Source organism: Esox lucius, chromosome 11, assembly GCF_011004845.1.
Source record: "Esox lucius isolate fEsoLuc1 chromosome 11, fEsoLuc1.pri, whole genome shotgun sequence".
In the NCBI taxonomy this organism is placed as follows: Eukaryota; Metazoa; Chordata; class Actinopteri; order Esociformes; family Esocidae; genus Esox; species Esox lucius.
The window spans coordinates 46,292,801-46,306,710 of NC_047579.1; the positions used below are offsets into that span (position 1 = coordinate 46,292,801).

Here is a 13,910-nt window from a genome sequence, read left to right on the forward strand (position 1 = left end):
TTTAGAGCAAAATATGTCTCTGACATGGACGTAACCTTCATAGTTTTCTTCATACTGATATTGAAATAAGATTAAATAAATTAGACTAATTACAATAAAAACAAAATACTAAACCTAATGACTTCATAGTTATGTTTGCCCATCAGCAAGATTCACAGATTACTTTGATTAAAGTGACAACATTTTCACAGCTTTACTGACCTTCCTCTCTGCCCCTCTGCTCAATTATTGCAAAAGTTCAATTTCAAGAATCCCTGTAACCAATTAGGTTATTATAAAGTCTGCAGAATGTACTATATCTCCAACTGATGCTTTCTCAACTGCTCTATTTAGCTTTTTCTTTCTTTATTATATTTAGTCAGGTACAATATGTCTACCAATGACATACTGAATTGTCTGTACACAGACAAGTGAGTGCATCTGGGAAGTATATACAGTAAGTACAGCGAATGTGAACGTTCTTTAGAAAGTGAAGCTACTGTTACCAGGGATGAATGAAGCATGACATTGATATTGGAAAAGAACATAGGCTGCAACTACCACCAAAAGGAGCTGTGAGTTGTGTGCATAATATGTGTGTATATATATATATATATTATATATATATATACACACACACACACGTGTTTGTCGGTGGTTAGCAGATACGCTTGTATGTGTAGATGTAGCCCTTGCAGTTTGGGCAGGTGTGCGTCACATCCTTGAGGTCATCAATCAGACAGGGAATCAAGCAGCAACCCAGATCACATCTGTGTAAGGGGACAAAAGAATGATGAACCATAAACCACCGTCCCAAATCAACAGTTGCTTTACAGTGGCAAAGCTCTACTCAATTTATTCTGTGGTGCTTGGGTGTGATATCAAAAGTTGTAAGTCGGTTTCACGTATTCCGACTCGGGGTGACATGGAGCAGCGACTCCTCTTACCCGACAAAGAAGCAGAAAAGGCAGAAGAGTGTGTTCATGAGGCCCACGTCGTGGTTGATGCGAGTGACGATGGGCAGCTGGCAGTGGGGACACACGGTCTGTACGGGCGTCGACTGGAACATCTCCCCCTGCAACACGGTCACCGTGGTAGCTGTCCCTGGTGGTGCCAGCACCGTGTGAGCAGTGTGACCCCCAACGGGCCCAAACTGACTCGGCCCCGGACCAAACTGGCCCGGCATGGCATGGGCAAAGTGACCAGGCGGAGGGTAGAAACCACCTGTAGGGTGCCAAACACATGGCATTGGGCACTAGGTGTCCTGTATACTGGCGCTACGCCAAGCCACATGGGTATCCATTTCAAAGTGCTATGGTTTTAACTTGCTAAATTAACAATAAAATAAAGCCGTTTTTAATAAGCCTTTTTTCGTCAGATTGCACAGTCTTATTTAACTCTGCTCTGTCGTTATTTACGCTTGTGTCTTCTTACCATGCGGCATGGGTAAATCTCCTGGGACGTGTGGGGGCAGGAAGCCTGGCTGCGTCGCCTCATACGGTGGGGGGCCATAGTCTGGAGGGAGGGGGTACCCTTGAGGGGGCCCAGTGGTTACAGGGGCCGCCGGCCCTGAAAGGGAAAAACAATTTGTAATGAGCTTTCACTGCAATGACAGAGGACCAAGCATCCTCCCTCATGTTGGGCTTGAATCAAGTAAGGCACTGTCCGATTACTGAAGACGTAAATCATGACTTTTGTGAGGTGAACAGACTAGCCAGTCAGTGGCTTTTTCATAACTTCACAGTTCCCAGGGATTTGCTCAGGGGTTTGGAACAAATGGACGTAGTAGACTGCATTCCTTTTGCAGGTCAAACAGCACTTTGTTCTGAGGAGGCATCGGGGGGTGTGTGGAGAGGAAGGACAGACAGACAGACTTCTACGTTCAATGTTTCCTCGGTGACGTTTCTTTTGGCCTTCCTCTAACCAGCCACACAAGAGCTGCTGGGGCATTTAGGCATTTAGAGGCAAAATGCAAATGTGTACCAGTTTGCCTACAGCTAGTCAAGTACTGAAGCAGCTGCATTTTGTAGTTCACTGGTATGCCTGTGCTTGGTTCATACACTGGACGTCTGCCCATTCTCAAAACTGTCATTTAATCAGGGTTTTTTTTGTATTGTGCCGAACTAAACCCATTTCCAAAAGGTTACACACCGTTATAACTGTAACTGTAATAACTGTAATAACTGTACCCGGAACCACTGGCTGTCCATTCTTCTCCTCGATAAGTGGTGGGGCGGTGGGGCCTCCAGGGTAGGGAGGAGGGGGGTCACTGGACATGCTGGTTAGATCTCTGGACAGGAGGTCTGGGATAGCAGCACCACTCACCGCTGGCCTTGGACTCACTCAGCCACTCTGTAGGTAGAGAAACCACAGAGGTCTATCAGTTCACTAACAGTTCCTGTGTTCCTGGCATTTCAACTGCTGATGAATTGATTGTCAGTATTAAGTAAATGTTTCTGTATGATGGGTGCAACCAGCATTAAACAGTGTTAGAAACCAGCCGTTCGTATAGTGGTTGAAATAATGATCGCGTACCAGGTTGTCAAGGGAGACAGTAATTCAATTATTTATTGCAGCATTTGATTGTCTATTGTTTATGATGTTCCAGACTCTGTCTTATAACTGGGGTTGCCACCTTCAGTGTGGAAAAATAAGGGACACCTTGCCAGCAGCCCCAAGCTTAGGGGACACAAATTAAGTGGGGAGTCTGGGGGTCCTCTCCCATGAGACTGAGTGTCAGACGCTTCATTTCCTGGATTCTGGTGAAATTTTAAGCGTCATTTTCAAAGTCCTCTGCTACTGTAAACATAAGAGTAAAGAACAGTTGCATCAATTATATTAAGGATTAAAACATCAGATCATAGACATGGGCAATATGTTTGGTCATTCAAAATAAACTATTCGGTATATTTGGAAGAAGCAATAACCCACCCTGGGGTAGCTTTTTCTGTTGCTGCTCCCATGTTCTGGCATAATCTCCCATCCCACATTAAGTCCCGTTCCACCATTGACAATTTTTTATAAATTTAAAGACCCATTTTTTTCCTCTTGCTTTTAGTTCAATCTGAGGTTGTCCCTTGTTTTTTGTCAAATCCACTATTTATTTTTAACGTCCTTTTACTGAGTTTTATCTTTTGTTGGTTTTATTCAATTTCCCTTAAATTCTTATTGTTTTACTTTGATTAGAATGTAATCATTTTTGTTGTCTTGGGTGTTTATACATTTTTGTCTTCTATGTATTACATGTACCGTTGTATTATGTTGTGGGTTGCTGCCTTTTATATTCCTTTAAAAAAGTATACAGACCCTGGTGGCACAGGGAGCATTCCCACCCAGCAAGAATACTTTGCCCCCCCAAAATAGTTGGGTAAGACGCTTCCCAATACCGTACTTCACTAATTAATGTTGGGAATGTAGGCTAGCTCTCCTGCCTTCATCTGCAAATGCGATCGAAGATGTGTTTTAAGTGATGTGATCATTAAGCAACAAACAACGTGTAACTACTCTAGTTCTTAAAGCTTTCAAATGTGATTGACAGCTGTGTATTTTGCTAGGGATATAGCCTCAGCAAGCCATGCATGAAAAGATTATTAGCTTTCCATCCGTCGTGCTTAAGTTACTATTCAATGTTGATAAGTAGGATGAACGTGCCCACCCATGGAAATCAAAAGCCTGTCCGACACGTTTCCAACAATTCCTTGCTTTTAAACTCAAGAAAAACAGAAATGCTCATTTTAGGACCCAAGAAACAAAGAGCTTTGTTAGCAGATCTCACTGTGAACCTCGACAGCTGCATGGTCGTATCCTAAATAAGAAACCTCAACGTCAACCTTGACCCTGAGCTCTCTTTTGATGAACATATAAAATATGTCTCAAGAGTTGCTTATTTTCATCTTCGAAACATTGCAAAAATCCGAAACTTTTTATCAAAAACTGATGCAAAAAAACTAATCCATGCTTTTGTTACTTCTAGACTAGATTACTGCAATGCTCTACTTTCCGATTACCCTGACAAATCAATAAATAAACTTCAATTAGAGCTGCACACGGCTGCTAGAATCCTAACTAGAACAAAAACATTTGAACACATTACTCCTCTTTACACTGGCTGCCTGTTAGGGTTAGGGCTGATTTTAAGGTTTTATTGTTTACCTATGAATCAATACATGGACTTGCTCCTACTTACCTCGCTGAAATGATCCAGCCATACATACCTACACGTGACCTACGATCGCAAGATGCAGGCCTTTTAATTGTACCAAGAATCTCTAAACAAACAGCCGGAGGCAGGGCCTTTTCTCATAGAGCTCCACTACTGGGAAATGATTTGCCAATTAAGGTTAGAAATGCAAACTCAGTGCAAACGTTCAAGTGTCTACTAAAGACTCATCTCTACAGCACTGTTTATAATTAGGTGTAGTCTGGCCCAGGGGCGTGAAGGTGACCAGAAAAGCTTGATACTGTCCACCCTTGCTGTCTTGCCAGGTGGGCTCTCGTCGCCACTGGGATGCCCTCCCTCCAATGCCTCTCGGGGGAGGAGTCACTGGCTTGTTGTTGTCTCTCTGTTGCGCACTTGTGCAATTGGGCTGTACTCTGCTGGCAATACTCAGTCCTCATTCAGGGTGGTTGCGGTTGGTGGGTTTCCCTTTTTCCTAGCCACTGAAATTCAACACTACGGTTGTTTGCTCCTTGGGGTGTTTTGGAAAAGCACTTTGTGACATCTGCTGATGTAAAAAGGGCTTTATAAATACATTTGATTGATTGATTGATTGGTTAATCCATCTGCCTCGACTGTAATGAACTTTGGGTTAACTCGTGTTTTTAAATGCTATATAAATAAAAGTGACTTGACTTTCCACCAAGTGGGATATTGGTTAAATTTTTCACTCACTCACTCACTCTCACTCACACTCACACACACGTCAGTTCCATAAGCACCCTTCCACCTCTTCTGTGCGTGTGTGCGTGTGTGCGTGCGTGCGTGCGCATATCTGGGAGAACGGCACTGCTAATGTTACCATGCGACCGAGTCTCCGCAACCAGGGCAACAATGACGTTGAGTGACAGGCAATTCTTCTGTCATTCTGATTTAACACTTCTCCGCTATGTCTCATGAAGCTCTTTTGTTATTCTTTTTATTTCTCGTGTCAATCCAAGCGTGTGAAAACGTAGAGCAGGGTGTGCATGGAAAATACGGGACAAATCGTGTCCTGTATTGATTCTGGAAGGCACAGTGCATTTTATTTTCCAAAACGGGACGTTCACGTAATATACGGGATGGGTGGCAACCCTATGTTGGACTCTAGAAGAACACCAGTCTCATCTAACCATGAATCTCAAAATACCCAAGTATCCCTTTAAACAAAAATGACGTCTGAAAGCAACCAGTGTTTAAAGAAAAACATTGTGAAGCAAAGGATCATGAGTCATTATTACCTGCTGATGACAGTGGGGAGGTTCCAACTTTAGAGCCTGCTCTTTTGTCTGGTCCAAATGCCTGCAAGAAAAAGGATGACAAACATATCTTGCATGTAGTCCTATTTGAAATTTGGTAACAACAGATATACATCAAAAAGTGCTTGGTTATTAGACAGTTTGCTGGATCATTTGATTGCTTTGACTGAACAAAACAAATGGTAAAAGTGGTCTGAAAGTGACATTTAAATATTCAGGCAATAGAAGATATTTATAGCTCAAAAAGATAAAAAGTTGGGGTAAACTTACAAAAAGACAAGGTGTTATGTTTTGGCTAATAAATGCAGTAAAACATGTATGAGAAATTACAACTATGAAAGTGTTGGCTTTCATAACTTCAAATTGTAGCACAATGGTGGATGGCATTCAGGGTAATTATGGAGTAATCAGAAGAGTTTGTGATGCCCCACGTTTTGGGTCTGAATAACACGTCCCAGAATTCATGCTTCCCAGAAGTTTAGAAGTTGTTGGCAGGTATTAGCTTTATATTTGCTGAGGTCATCCAAGTAACTTTGGAGCATTCAAAATCTAAATGTAACACATTTTATGGGCCATTCCCAGGTTCCCTGTTCTGGCCATGTGTACTCAGACTTGCATGGTTTGTCTTTGAAAGCAGGAAAACATTTCAATAAGACCAAATGTACATACATTTATGAATGATTTGGCACATGTTCTAATTTGAGCTATGTTCTAATTTGTTAGCGTTTCCAGAGTAAACCACTTTAAAGATCTACTTCTCAATTATGTTTTACAAACAAATTTCAAACATTTGGTCCTGGTTTCATATGGAATCACTCAATAGCCTCTAAATAACTTAAAACTGGAGCAGCTAACGTAGCCTAAAACAATTACAGTTCAGTCAAAATAAGAAAAAAAACATCCACCTTTTTCCACCTTTTCTCAGATTTGACACTGGATGTTATATTTTCAGCAAAACCTAATTTTAGATATAAAAAGGAGCCTACAAATTACTTGATAAATACTTCTTAAATTAAGTTATGCATCATCTAACCTCACTTTGTGAGGAAGTAATTGCCCGATTACACTCAATAATACATTTTTAATACTTAAGCCCAAAATTTGAAAATGGCATGAATTATTTGCACTCTGAATACACCCATATGCGTTATATAATGATGGCCTCTTTATTTATTCTGTTGAATCATCCAACGACAGGCGAATAAGTATACATTTTTGTTACATTTTCTATTATTGTTTTGGTAGTGTGTAGATAGGAGAGTTTGTCAGGTGGGTGCAATTAATGATTAGGTAGAACAGAAAACAAGTGGCCTTCATAGGGTAAGAAATGAATATCCCTGGAGCCTAAACTCACTGACAATGTTGTTTCCCCATGTAACTAATTTGGTGTTCTCCATCGAAGTGCTGTTGCTGGCTGAATTTTTTGGAGGCTAGTGCGAGTTGTTTGTAGTTGCTAGATGTTATTTTAGCTTGATTCTGTTTATACATGGAGCAAAAAGGACTTCAGAATCAGTATTCCAACACAGATTTAGCAAGACGTCGTCTTTAGAACTCCGTAGCCTCAGAGAATATTTGTTCCTCACTCAAAACTTTCCATTTAATTTTTTTTGGAAAGGAAAGAAAAAGGTGCAGTGGTCTCTTAATTTTTTCCGGAGCTGTACGTGCAATCAATATAAGTTAACCGGTTGAGTGTCATTGAGTTTATATATGATACAATGTTAAGTCTAGGGCCTTGAACATCTCACTTACGGGCCGACGGGTCTATCGACGATGTTATGGCTCGTTGATTGAGATGGACGTGTTAGGGCACTTGCGTTAGGGCGCTGGTAAGGGCACATTAAGTTTAAATGGTTCTTGTGTGAGCGATGCGCTCACATGTCGTGTGATTTCTTAATACCGTATGGTTTGTTTCGCCGTGTTTGTTTTTTGCTTCGTTTGATGTTTGGTTAAGCGTTGTGGTGAGATTTCGGCGATTGTGTTTATGTTTCTGGTGTTAGGACATGTGCACTTTTGTTTCTTTGAGTGTTATTAGGTTTTTCCGGTGACTGGCATTTTCGTTCGGTGACGGATGCGCGGCCTGCCGGGCTGATTGGAGGTAGATGGACGTGGTAACGTATGGAAGTTGCAGGAGGCCTAATGTGAAGTTGTTTGGAAGGCGTATGCTACGTTATGTATGAAGTGGTGACTGATGGTAGCTTTGGGAAAGTTGTGTGGGGTGTACTGATCTGTGTTGCGACCCTTTTCGTTCAGGTTGTCCCCTCTGACCGCCGTGGTCCCAACATTTCCCTGCAATCGACGTAGCCAACCCCCGCCGGAGGCCGACCAGGCCCCCGTTTGGTTTCGCTCTATGGACCTTTTCGTTGTCCGTGGTGGTGTTCGCTCCGCTTTGGAAGTGTTGAGCATGTCTACACGGGTCAAGAAAATGTCCGGAAGTGGGGAGTATCCAGTGTTAGCAGCGAGTGAAGAACAAAGAAGACTACAGACCTGGGGTTGAGGAAGAGACTTTGCTAACAGCTACGTTTGAATTAATGAAGCTACAACTAGACATTCGACTGGACATTGGATTTGGGAAGATACCAGTGCGAATCAAGACAACGGCTGTTTAGATGTATTGTTCCCGCAAGAAAAGAGACAGTTCGGCTTCTCTTTGGCCTTGCCGTGAGCGATACGGCGGGAGCACGCAGGAACGCTGAACCGCCTGAGGGAGGGGTGCGGACGGACCAGAGGGAGCATCGACCGGTGAGATAATTCCTTAATACAGCTTTCATATGCTTTAGTAAACTATGTGGTTGATTTTTGTGTGTCAAATTTAATGGGTTTGTGGAAGTTGATAGATGGATTTGAGAAAGTATGTTAAATGGAAGTTATTTTTGAGGTGTTTTGGTTATAGCGCCTGGAGGTTAGGAAAATGTCGTTCTGTTCCATGTCCTGACAACCATTCCCATACAGCTAACCTATTGCTGGGTGATTCGTGCAGGATTTTAAATAGCTCTCTGTTGGTGGAATTGGTTTCTGTGCAACTGTCTGTGCGGAATGCGAGAAGGGTGTCTCGTTTGTTTTTCGACTATAGGGGAATTGTGCCCCTATGTCTCCCCGTGCAACCTGTGTTATGGGTAGGGGAGAATCGGTCCTATGGGCTAGCGGTGAGCAGGCCTCGGGTTGGTTTCAAACCACGTAGCTAGGGCACTGATGGCTTAGGGGCTATATCTGTTGCGCGTCTATGGCTACTGATGGGCTCGGAGGACCTCGCAGATTTTGTCAAAGCTCTATGTCCACCAATTTCAGATACTGTACGAAGGAGTAGGGATTGCTCCTGTCATTTGCCAAAGTTGTTGGTCAGCTTATGGTTCACATCAGTAGTTGTACTAATGAATTTGTATGTGTGCGCGCGACAATTGTCTTTCTTCTGTATGTGGTTATGGCCAGAGTCACGGGCATTTGTCAATATCTGGTTATGGTCGACTTAGTAAATGCATTTGTCTATTTTGGTATTCCCCTGTGCACGGGGGTTCCGATTGGCTGCATTGTATGTTCCTTGGTGGGATATGTGTATTTGTTCAAGGTTGTTGTTACCTTGGAAGGTTTGAAATCGCAAGGTTTTGCGTTGTTTGGTGTCCACTGGGGTGTTTGCGACAATAATGTCCTAAATTTAATACATGGGATAGATTAGAAATTGGTATAATGCTGCTTCTCTAATTTGGTAAACTATGGTCTCGTAATGGGGGTTCAATTAGTGTTCTCTCTCCTTGTATGGAGTTGGATACAGACCTGGCTGAACGACAGTAGTCTCAAGATGGGGTCTCTCTTATGGGATCCTGGAATCATGGACGATACTAGAAACTGACATGAGCTTTCATAATCATTGATTCAGAGTTCTTAAATGTTTATTTCCTAAAATGTATCGTGCCTAACCATTAAATGAAGCTGGAACTTATCAAGGAAACCTGATCACCTTCCTCGGTAATAGCCAAGCTTATTTAATTGAATATTACGTGTAGTATGAAAAGCACTTGAATGTTATATTTCATGTTTTAGTAGGCATTCGACATAGCCTGTTTTGTTCTGTCATGCTTGACCATGTTTTAATAGGTATTCAAGAAATAACCTGTTTTGTTGTGCTTTGTCATGTGTAGGTATGTAATTTTGAGTCAAACGTAATCAACTAACTATATTAATTATTATAGTCTGCGTTAAATTATGTCTTTATGATGTTCCTGCCTTGATCTATTTCTTTGCGAATGTACATAGAAGTTGATCGGAGAACTGAGCTGGGGGACCGGGTATGAAACAAGTGATCATGTTGTAGTAATAAGCAGTCAAACGTTTGAATGAACGATACAATTGAACGAGTCACAAAGAAAATAGGACTCATGAGCCCCGAGTCACTAAAAAGACTTGTTCAAAATGAACGAATTGTTCACAAACTGCCCATCACTGAGCTCCCACGCAGAAAGCAGAAATATGCTTTCTGCGTGGGAACTCACGGAAGAGAACCTCGTGGCCATAACGAACAGACAACAGCGCTAATGTTGTCAAAGCTGCACAGCTCAATGGATGGACACCGCAGCAGTGTTTTGGACACAGGCTGCACCTTGCAATCAGTACGTGCACATCAGCTTAACAGACACAATGCTATAACATTCAATAATCTCATTAGGTATATCTGGGTGGTAACTGGCTGCTATATTCTTTGTGTTTTTTTTAGACAATTATAATGTATATTACTTTTGTTCTCCTTTCCTTTTCTGAGCTGGTGTTCTTGTTAAACACATTGTTACATGTGTTTAAAAAGGTGCTATATAAATAATATTTGACTTCATCACACTAAATACTGTGAAAACATATAGCACCTTTCTTAATGTTACAACCTGCTTGATATTACAATGTTACAATGTAAACGGCAAAACAAAGCAAAAAAATATTAAAAAGTGTATTAATTGTAATTAAGTGTTCAATTAATCAATTTTGATTTATAGGTCATATCATCCAGTCCTATAGACTACCATGGCTTTGTCAGATCCTTTTATTTAGTTAATAAAAAGAGGGGAAATGGTATGAAGCAGGATGTGACCTCTGCAACTGCCTGCCTCTCCCAACCCCACACCCCTGTCCCTCAAACTCAATCCCCTTTTTAACTAGTTTTGTTAATAGGGTTTTATTTATTCAAGCATTTAAGCTTTATAAAAAAAATTGAAATAAGAACATGTATAGATTTGTCATAAGGAAACTCATTGCCTTTACTGTACACTGACCAATCATGCTTACTGTTGTCTGTAGTCAGCCCCCAAAGGCCCATTCTCAGCCAGGAAAAACCCTGGTCTCTTACATCGACTGGAAGGAATTTTTGTCCACTCTCCTTTACAGTACAGCATGTCATGTTGTCATGCTCGACGGCTTTCTTGAATGCACAGCCATTCCATAACCCTCCATTGCTTTTTTGGAGCCATTCTGTTGTTTGTAGCTTCACTCGTGGTTTGGATCATTGTTCTATTGTAAGATCTATGTTCAATTCAGTTTCAGCTTTTTGATAAATGGCCTCACATTCTCCTCAAGAAATCTTCGGTACAATAAGCAATTCTTGGTTGACTCAATAACAGCCAGGCCCTAAGTAATCAAAAACGCCCTCACACTTTACAGCTATTGAGGGTTTTCTGTTCAAAGGCAGAGTTTTGTTTTTGCCAGGCTTGCCATCTGGCATTGCAGGCAAACTACTCCATCTTTGACTCAAATGTCCAGAGTACATTGCTAAAGCAGTTTTGGTCTTTACTCAGATGTTGTCTGGCAAACGTCATTTGTCTTCATATTCTTTTTTTTTTTCCAGCTCATGGCCTGAACTCCAGGGACCACCTGTCCTATTTAGCATGCCAGTTTTGGAGCAGCTGATTCAAGTTTTAGCCTTTTTATGTGATGGTAAAAGGTAAGGCCATAATAAAGCTTTCCGCATTCGGACATTGCATTTTTGTTCATTTTATTTACATGAATGGTTTTGCAAGGAGCTCAATAACACTCAAGCTAATATTGTATAAACACTAATAAAGCAGTAGAACATTTGAGGTGTTGGTACTCCGCTTTGGTACACTCCTTCCCAAGACACTGTAATTATTGCTATGGTGGGTTTGAATGAATGCCAGTACAACTAAAGCTCCTTCATGACCAGAGTCTGCTGCTGATCTAAGTGTTTTTGTACAGTAAGACAGTTTTATGTAGATGAAAATAAAGTAATGTGAGGTAATGATATAGGACATCTTGTTTTGAAGTCCTTCCTGCTTCATGTATAAAAAGAATCACAAAACAAAATGCTGTTAAGAAGCCACTAAAACATCTTAGACTGGAACCTATAAAATTCTGCTATCATCATTTACTAGGTAAACAACATGGTGAGCTTATTCACCTTCCGACTCCTGGGTCTGGACAAAGCACTGCGAGAGCATGTGCTGCACCTTGTGGCATCACATAGTAAGTGTTGCTAATGTGACTAGAACAGGTTATTTACATTTGTCATGACCAGAGATGGAGTCAAAATAGGCTCTATTCTGCCAATGTTTGATAACATCAGAATCAGCATTTTTCTCTCCCACTCTGTGCCCTAAGACTATACCTCAGGTCTACCTAGCCTGACAAGGATTGACTGTCCCCAGAACCTAACCCAGCTAATGTTCCTGCTGTTCTGTCTCCGGCCATGGAACCACCTAATCCTGGCCGGTATCCCCAAAGCATCTCAGAGTCCGAGTGCTGTTCTAGGATCCCATCCCTAGGAAAATATAATACTTTAAATATATACCAATATAACCAATTTATTGGTTATTAACCAAAAGGTTGTCCCAAGGCAATCTAGATGAGACCTTGACTTTTTTTTAACAGATTAATAGCACAAATACAACCGCATCAGAACAATAACAACAGAAAACATTGAGTTACATCCAGAGAAACTTAAATCATGCACTTTATAATGTCCAAAGATGATATATATATATATATATATATATATATATATATAGCTATACTTTTACATTGAAATGATACAAAACAGTTCCAAACTATTTTGTTCGTGTAAACAACCCCAATATACAACTATTTATCTATGGCTGTACTGTACAGTAGCTACAACAATTCACCGAGGCAACTTTCTAGAAACCTCCGTTTGCCAGAGAAAGCTCAGTCCTCACGTAGTCAGCTAACTCCGAAATATATAGCTTGTATAAGCATACTTGCTATCTTTACTGTACACAGATGTGCTGTTTAACCAAACTGAAATGCATTGTCATAATAATGTAACTAGCTAGCGAAGTCAACTAGCATGATGGCTAGATTTAGCTAGCTAGCTATATCTCTAACGTCGTTAGTGCGCTAGGAATTTCACTTGACTTACCGCAGACTTGACAGGCTATTTACCTATCATATAGCCAGTAGCTGAGTGTCTAGCTGGTTGATTGTAAACCTAACTAGTAAGTTAGGTAGGTAGATAGATATTGATATGAATAGTCAAGCAAACTGATTCAAGTAACGCTAGCAATATTAACATGTCAAGAGTTTAAAGCTAAAATGAGTGACGTTTTATAGTGTTAGCTAGCTAAGCTATCGCAACACACGTTAACGTCAGATGAACGTATTAAATATTGTTTCCTAACTAGCAATGGTTAACTTAGTATCCCTCCAAGGGATTTACCTGATGCGTTCTTGTCTCTCCCAGTCCCACATACAAGAGGAATTAGGTAGCTTATGAAGACAGCTAACGATATCCCAAGCACAGAAAGTCAGTGAATGGACGGCAGCCAGATAGCAAACGTTCGCTAGGCTCACCGCTTATCGTGAATCTACACAACATCCGCCTCTTCGAGAGATTTGACGTAACGTTGATTACGAGAGGTGTGTCCAGCCATGTCCCGCCAGCCTTCGTGCTATTGTGGGTATGACTGTGGCATCTCTTACTTCCAAGCACATTGTTGCACGTTTTTTTTTGTGTGTGTAAATTATACACTTTTTGTAGACACGTATCAAGCTATACCTTTGAAATAAGAAATTGTTCAGAAGTAGATATTAAATATTAACGTAAACATTTTGACTAGGATGGATATTTATCTATTTTCCAGCAATACCATATCACTTTGAAATGATTGGATTTCATTTCATTTTCATATAGAAAATATTCAATACGAATGAGACAGGTTAGGTGGGTTAATCTTGTTCAGATATTTCCTTTTATTATCCTCTGATGCACATGGGCCTGCATTATTAATTATTTTAACCAAACGGAGCATAAAGTCTGAGATTTCTGAAGACTGCAGGGTTTTCAAATGTGTAAACTGTACACAAATCAGTCCCCAAAGAATTTGATTACAAAGCACACTTGTTTCACTTTTATCTGTTGGTAAACAAGCATTTCAATTATTTAAGTAAAATAAGGCTATTACAATACAGCTATTTTTTGTATTACACTCCGGTTAGTAATATTAACAGTTTGCACTATTAACCTCCAT

General features: G+C 40.8%; 1 protein-coding gene across 1 annotated transcript; it reads right to left on the minus strand.

Moving 5' to 3' along the window:
* Window positions 1–512: 512 nt before the first annotated feature.
* cdip1 (cell death-inducing p53 target 1) lies at window positions 513–13,227 on the minus strand. Its single transcript, XM_010874884.3, has 6 exons — window positions 13,100–13,227; window positions 5,416–5,476; window positions 2,169–2,331; window positions 1,414–1,548; window positions 927–1,203; window positions 513–749 (listed from the first exon to the last, which is right to left on the minus strand). The coding sequence occupies exons 3-6, from the start codon at window positions 2,254–2,256 to the stop codon at window positions 638–640; spliced, it is 612 nt and encodes a 203-aa protein (XP_010873186.1). The 5' UTR covers window positions 2,257–2,331; window positions 5,416–5,476; window positions 13,100–13,227; the 3' UTR covers window positions 513–637.
* Between the last annotated feature and the right edge of the window lie 683 nt (window positions 13,228–13,910).

Bases quoted from the DNA above. Each gene is read 5' to 3' on its own strand.
- cdip1 (XM_010874884.3), bottom strand. From the start codon at position 2,256: ATGTCCAGTGACCCCCCTCCTCCCTACCCTGGAGGCCCCACCGCCCCA. The intron at 1,549-2,168 runs GTACAGTTATTA...TTTCCCTTTCAG, and splicing joins TGGACAGCCAGTGGTTCCGG to GGCCGGCGGCCCCTGTAACC. The intron at 750-926 runs GTAAGAGGAGTC...CCCCTTACACAG, and splicing joins CTTTTCTGCTTCTTTGTCGG to ATGTGATCTGGGTTGCTGCT.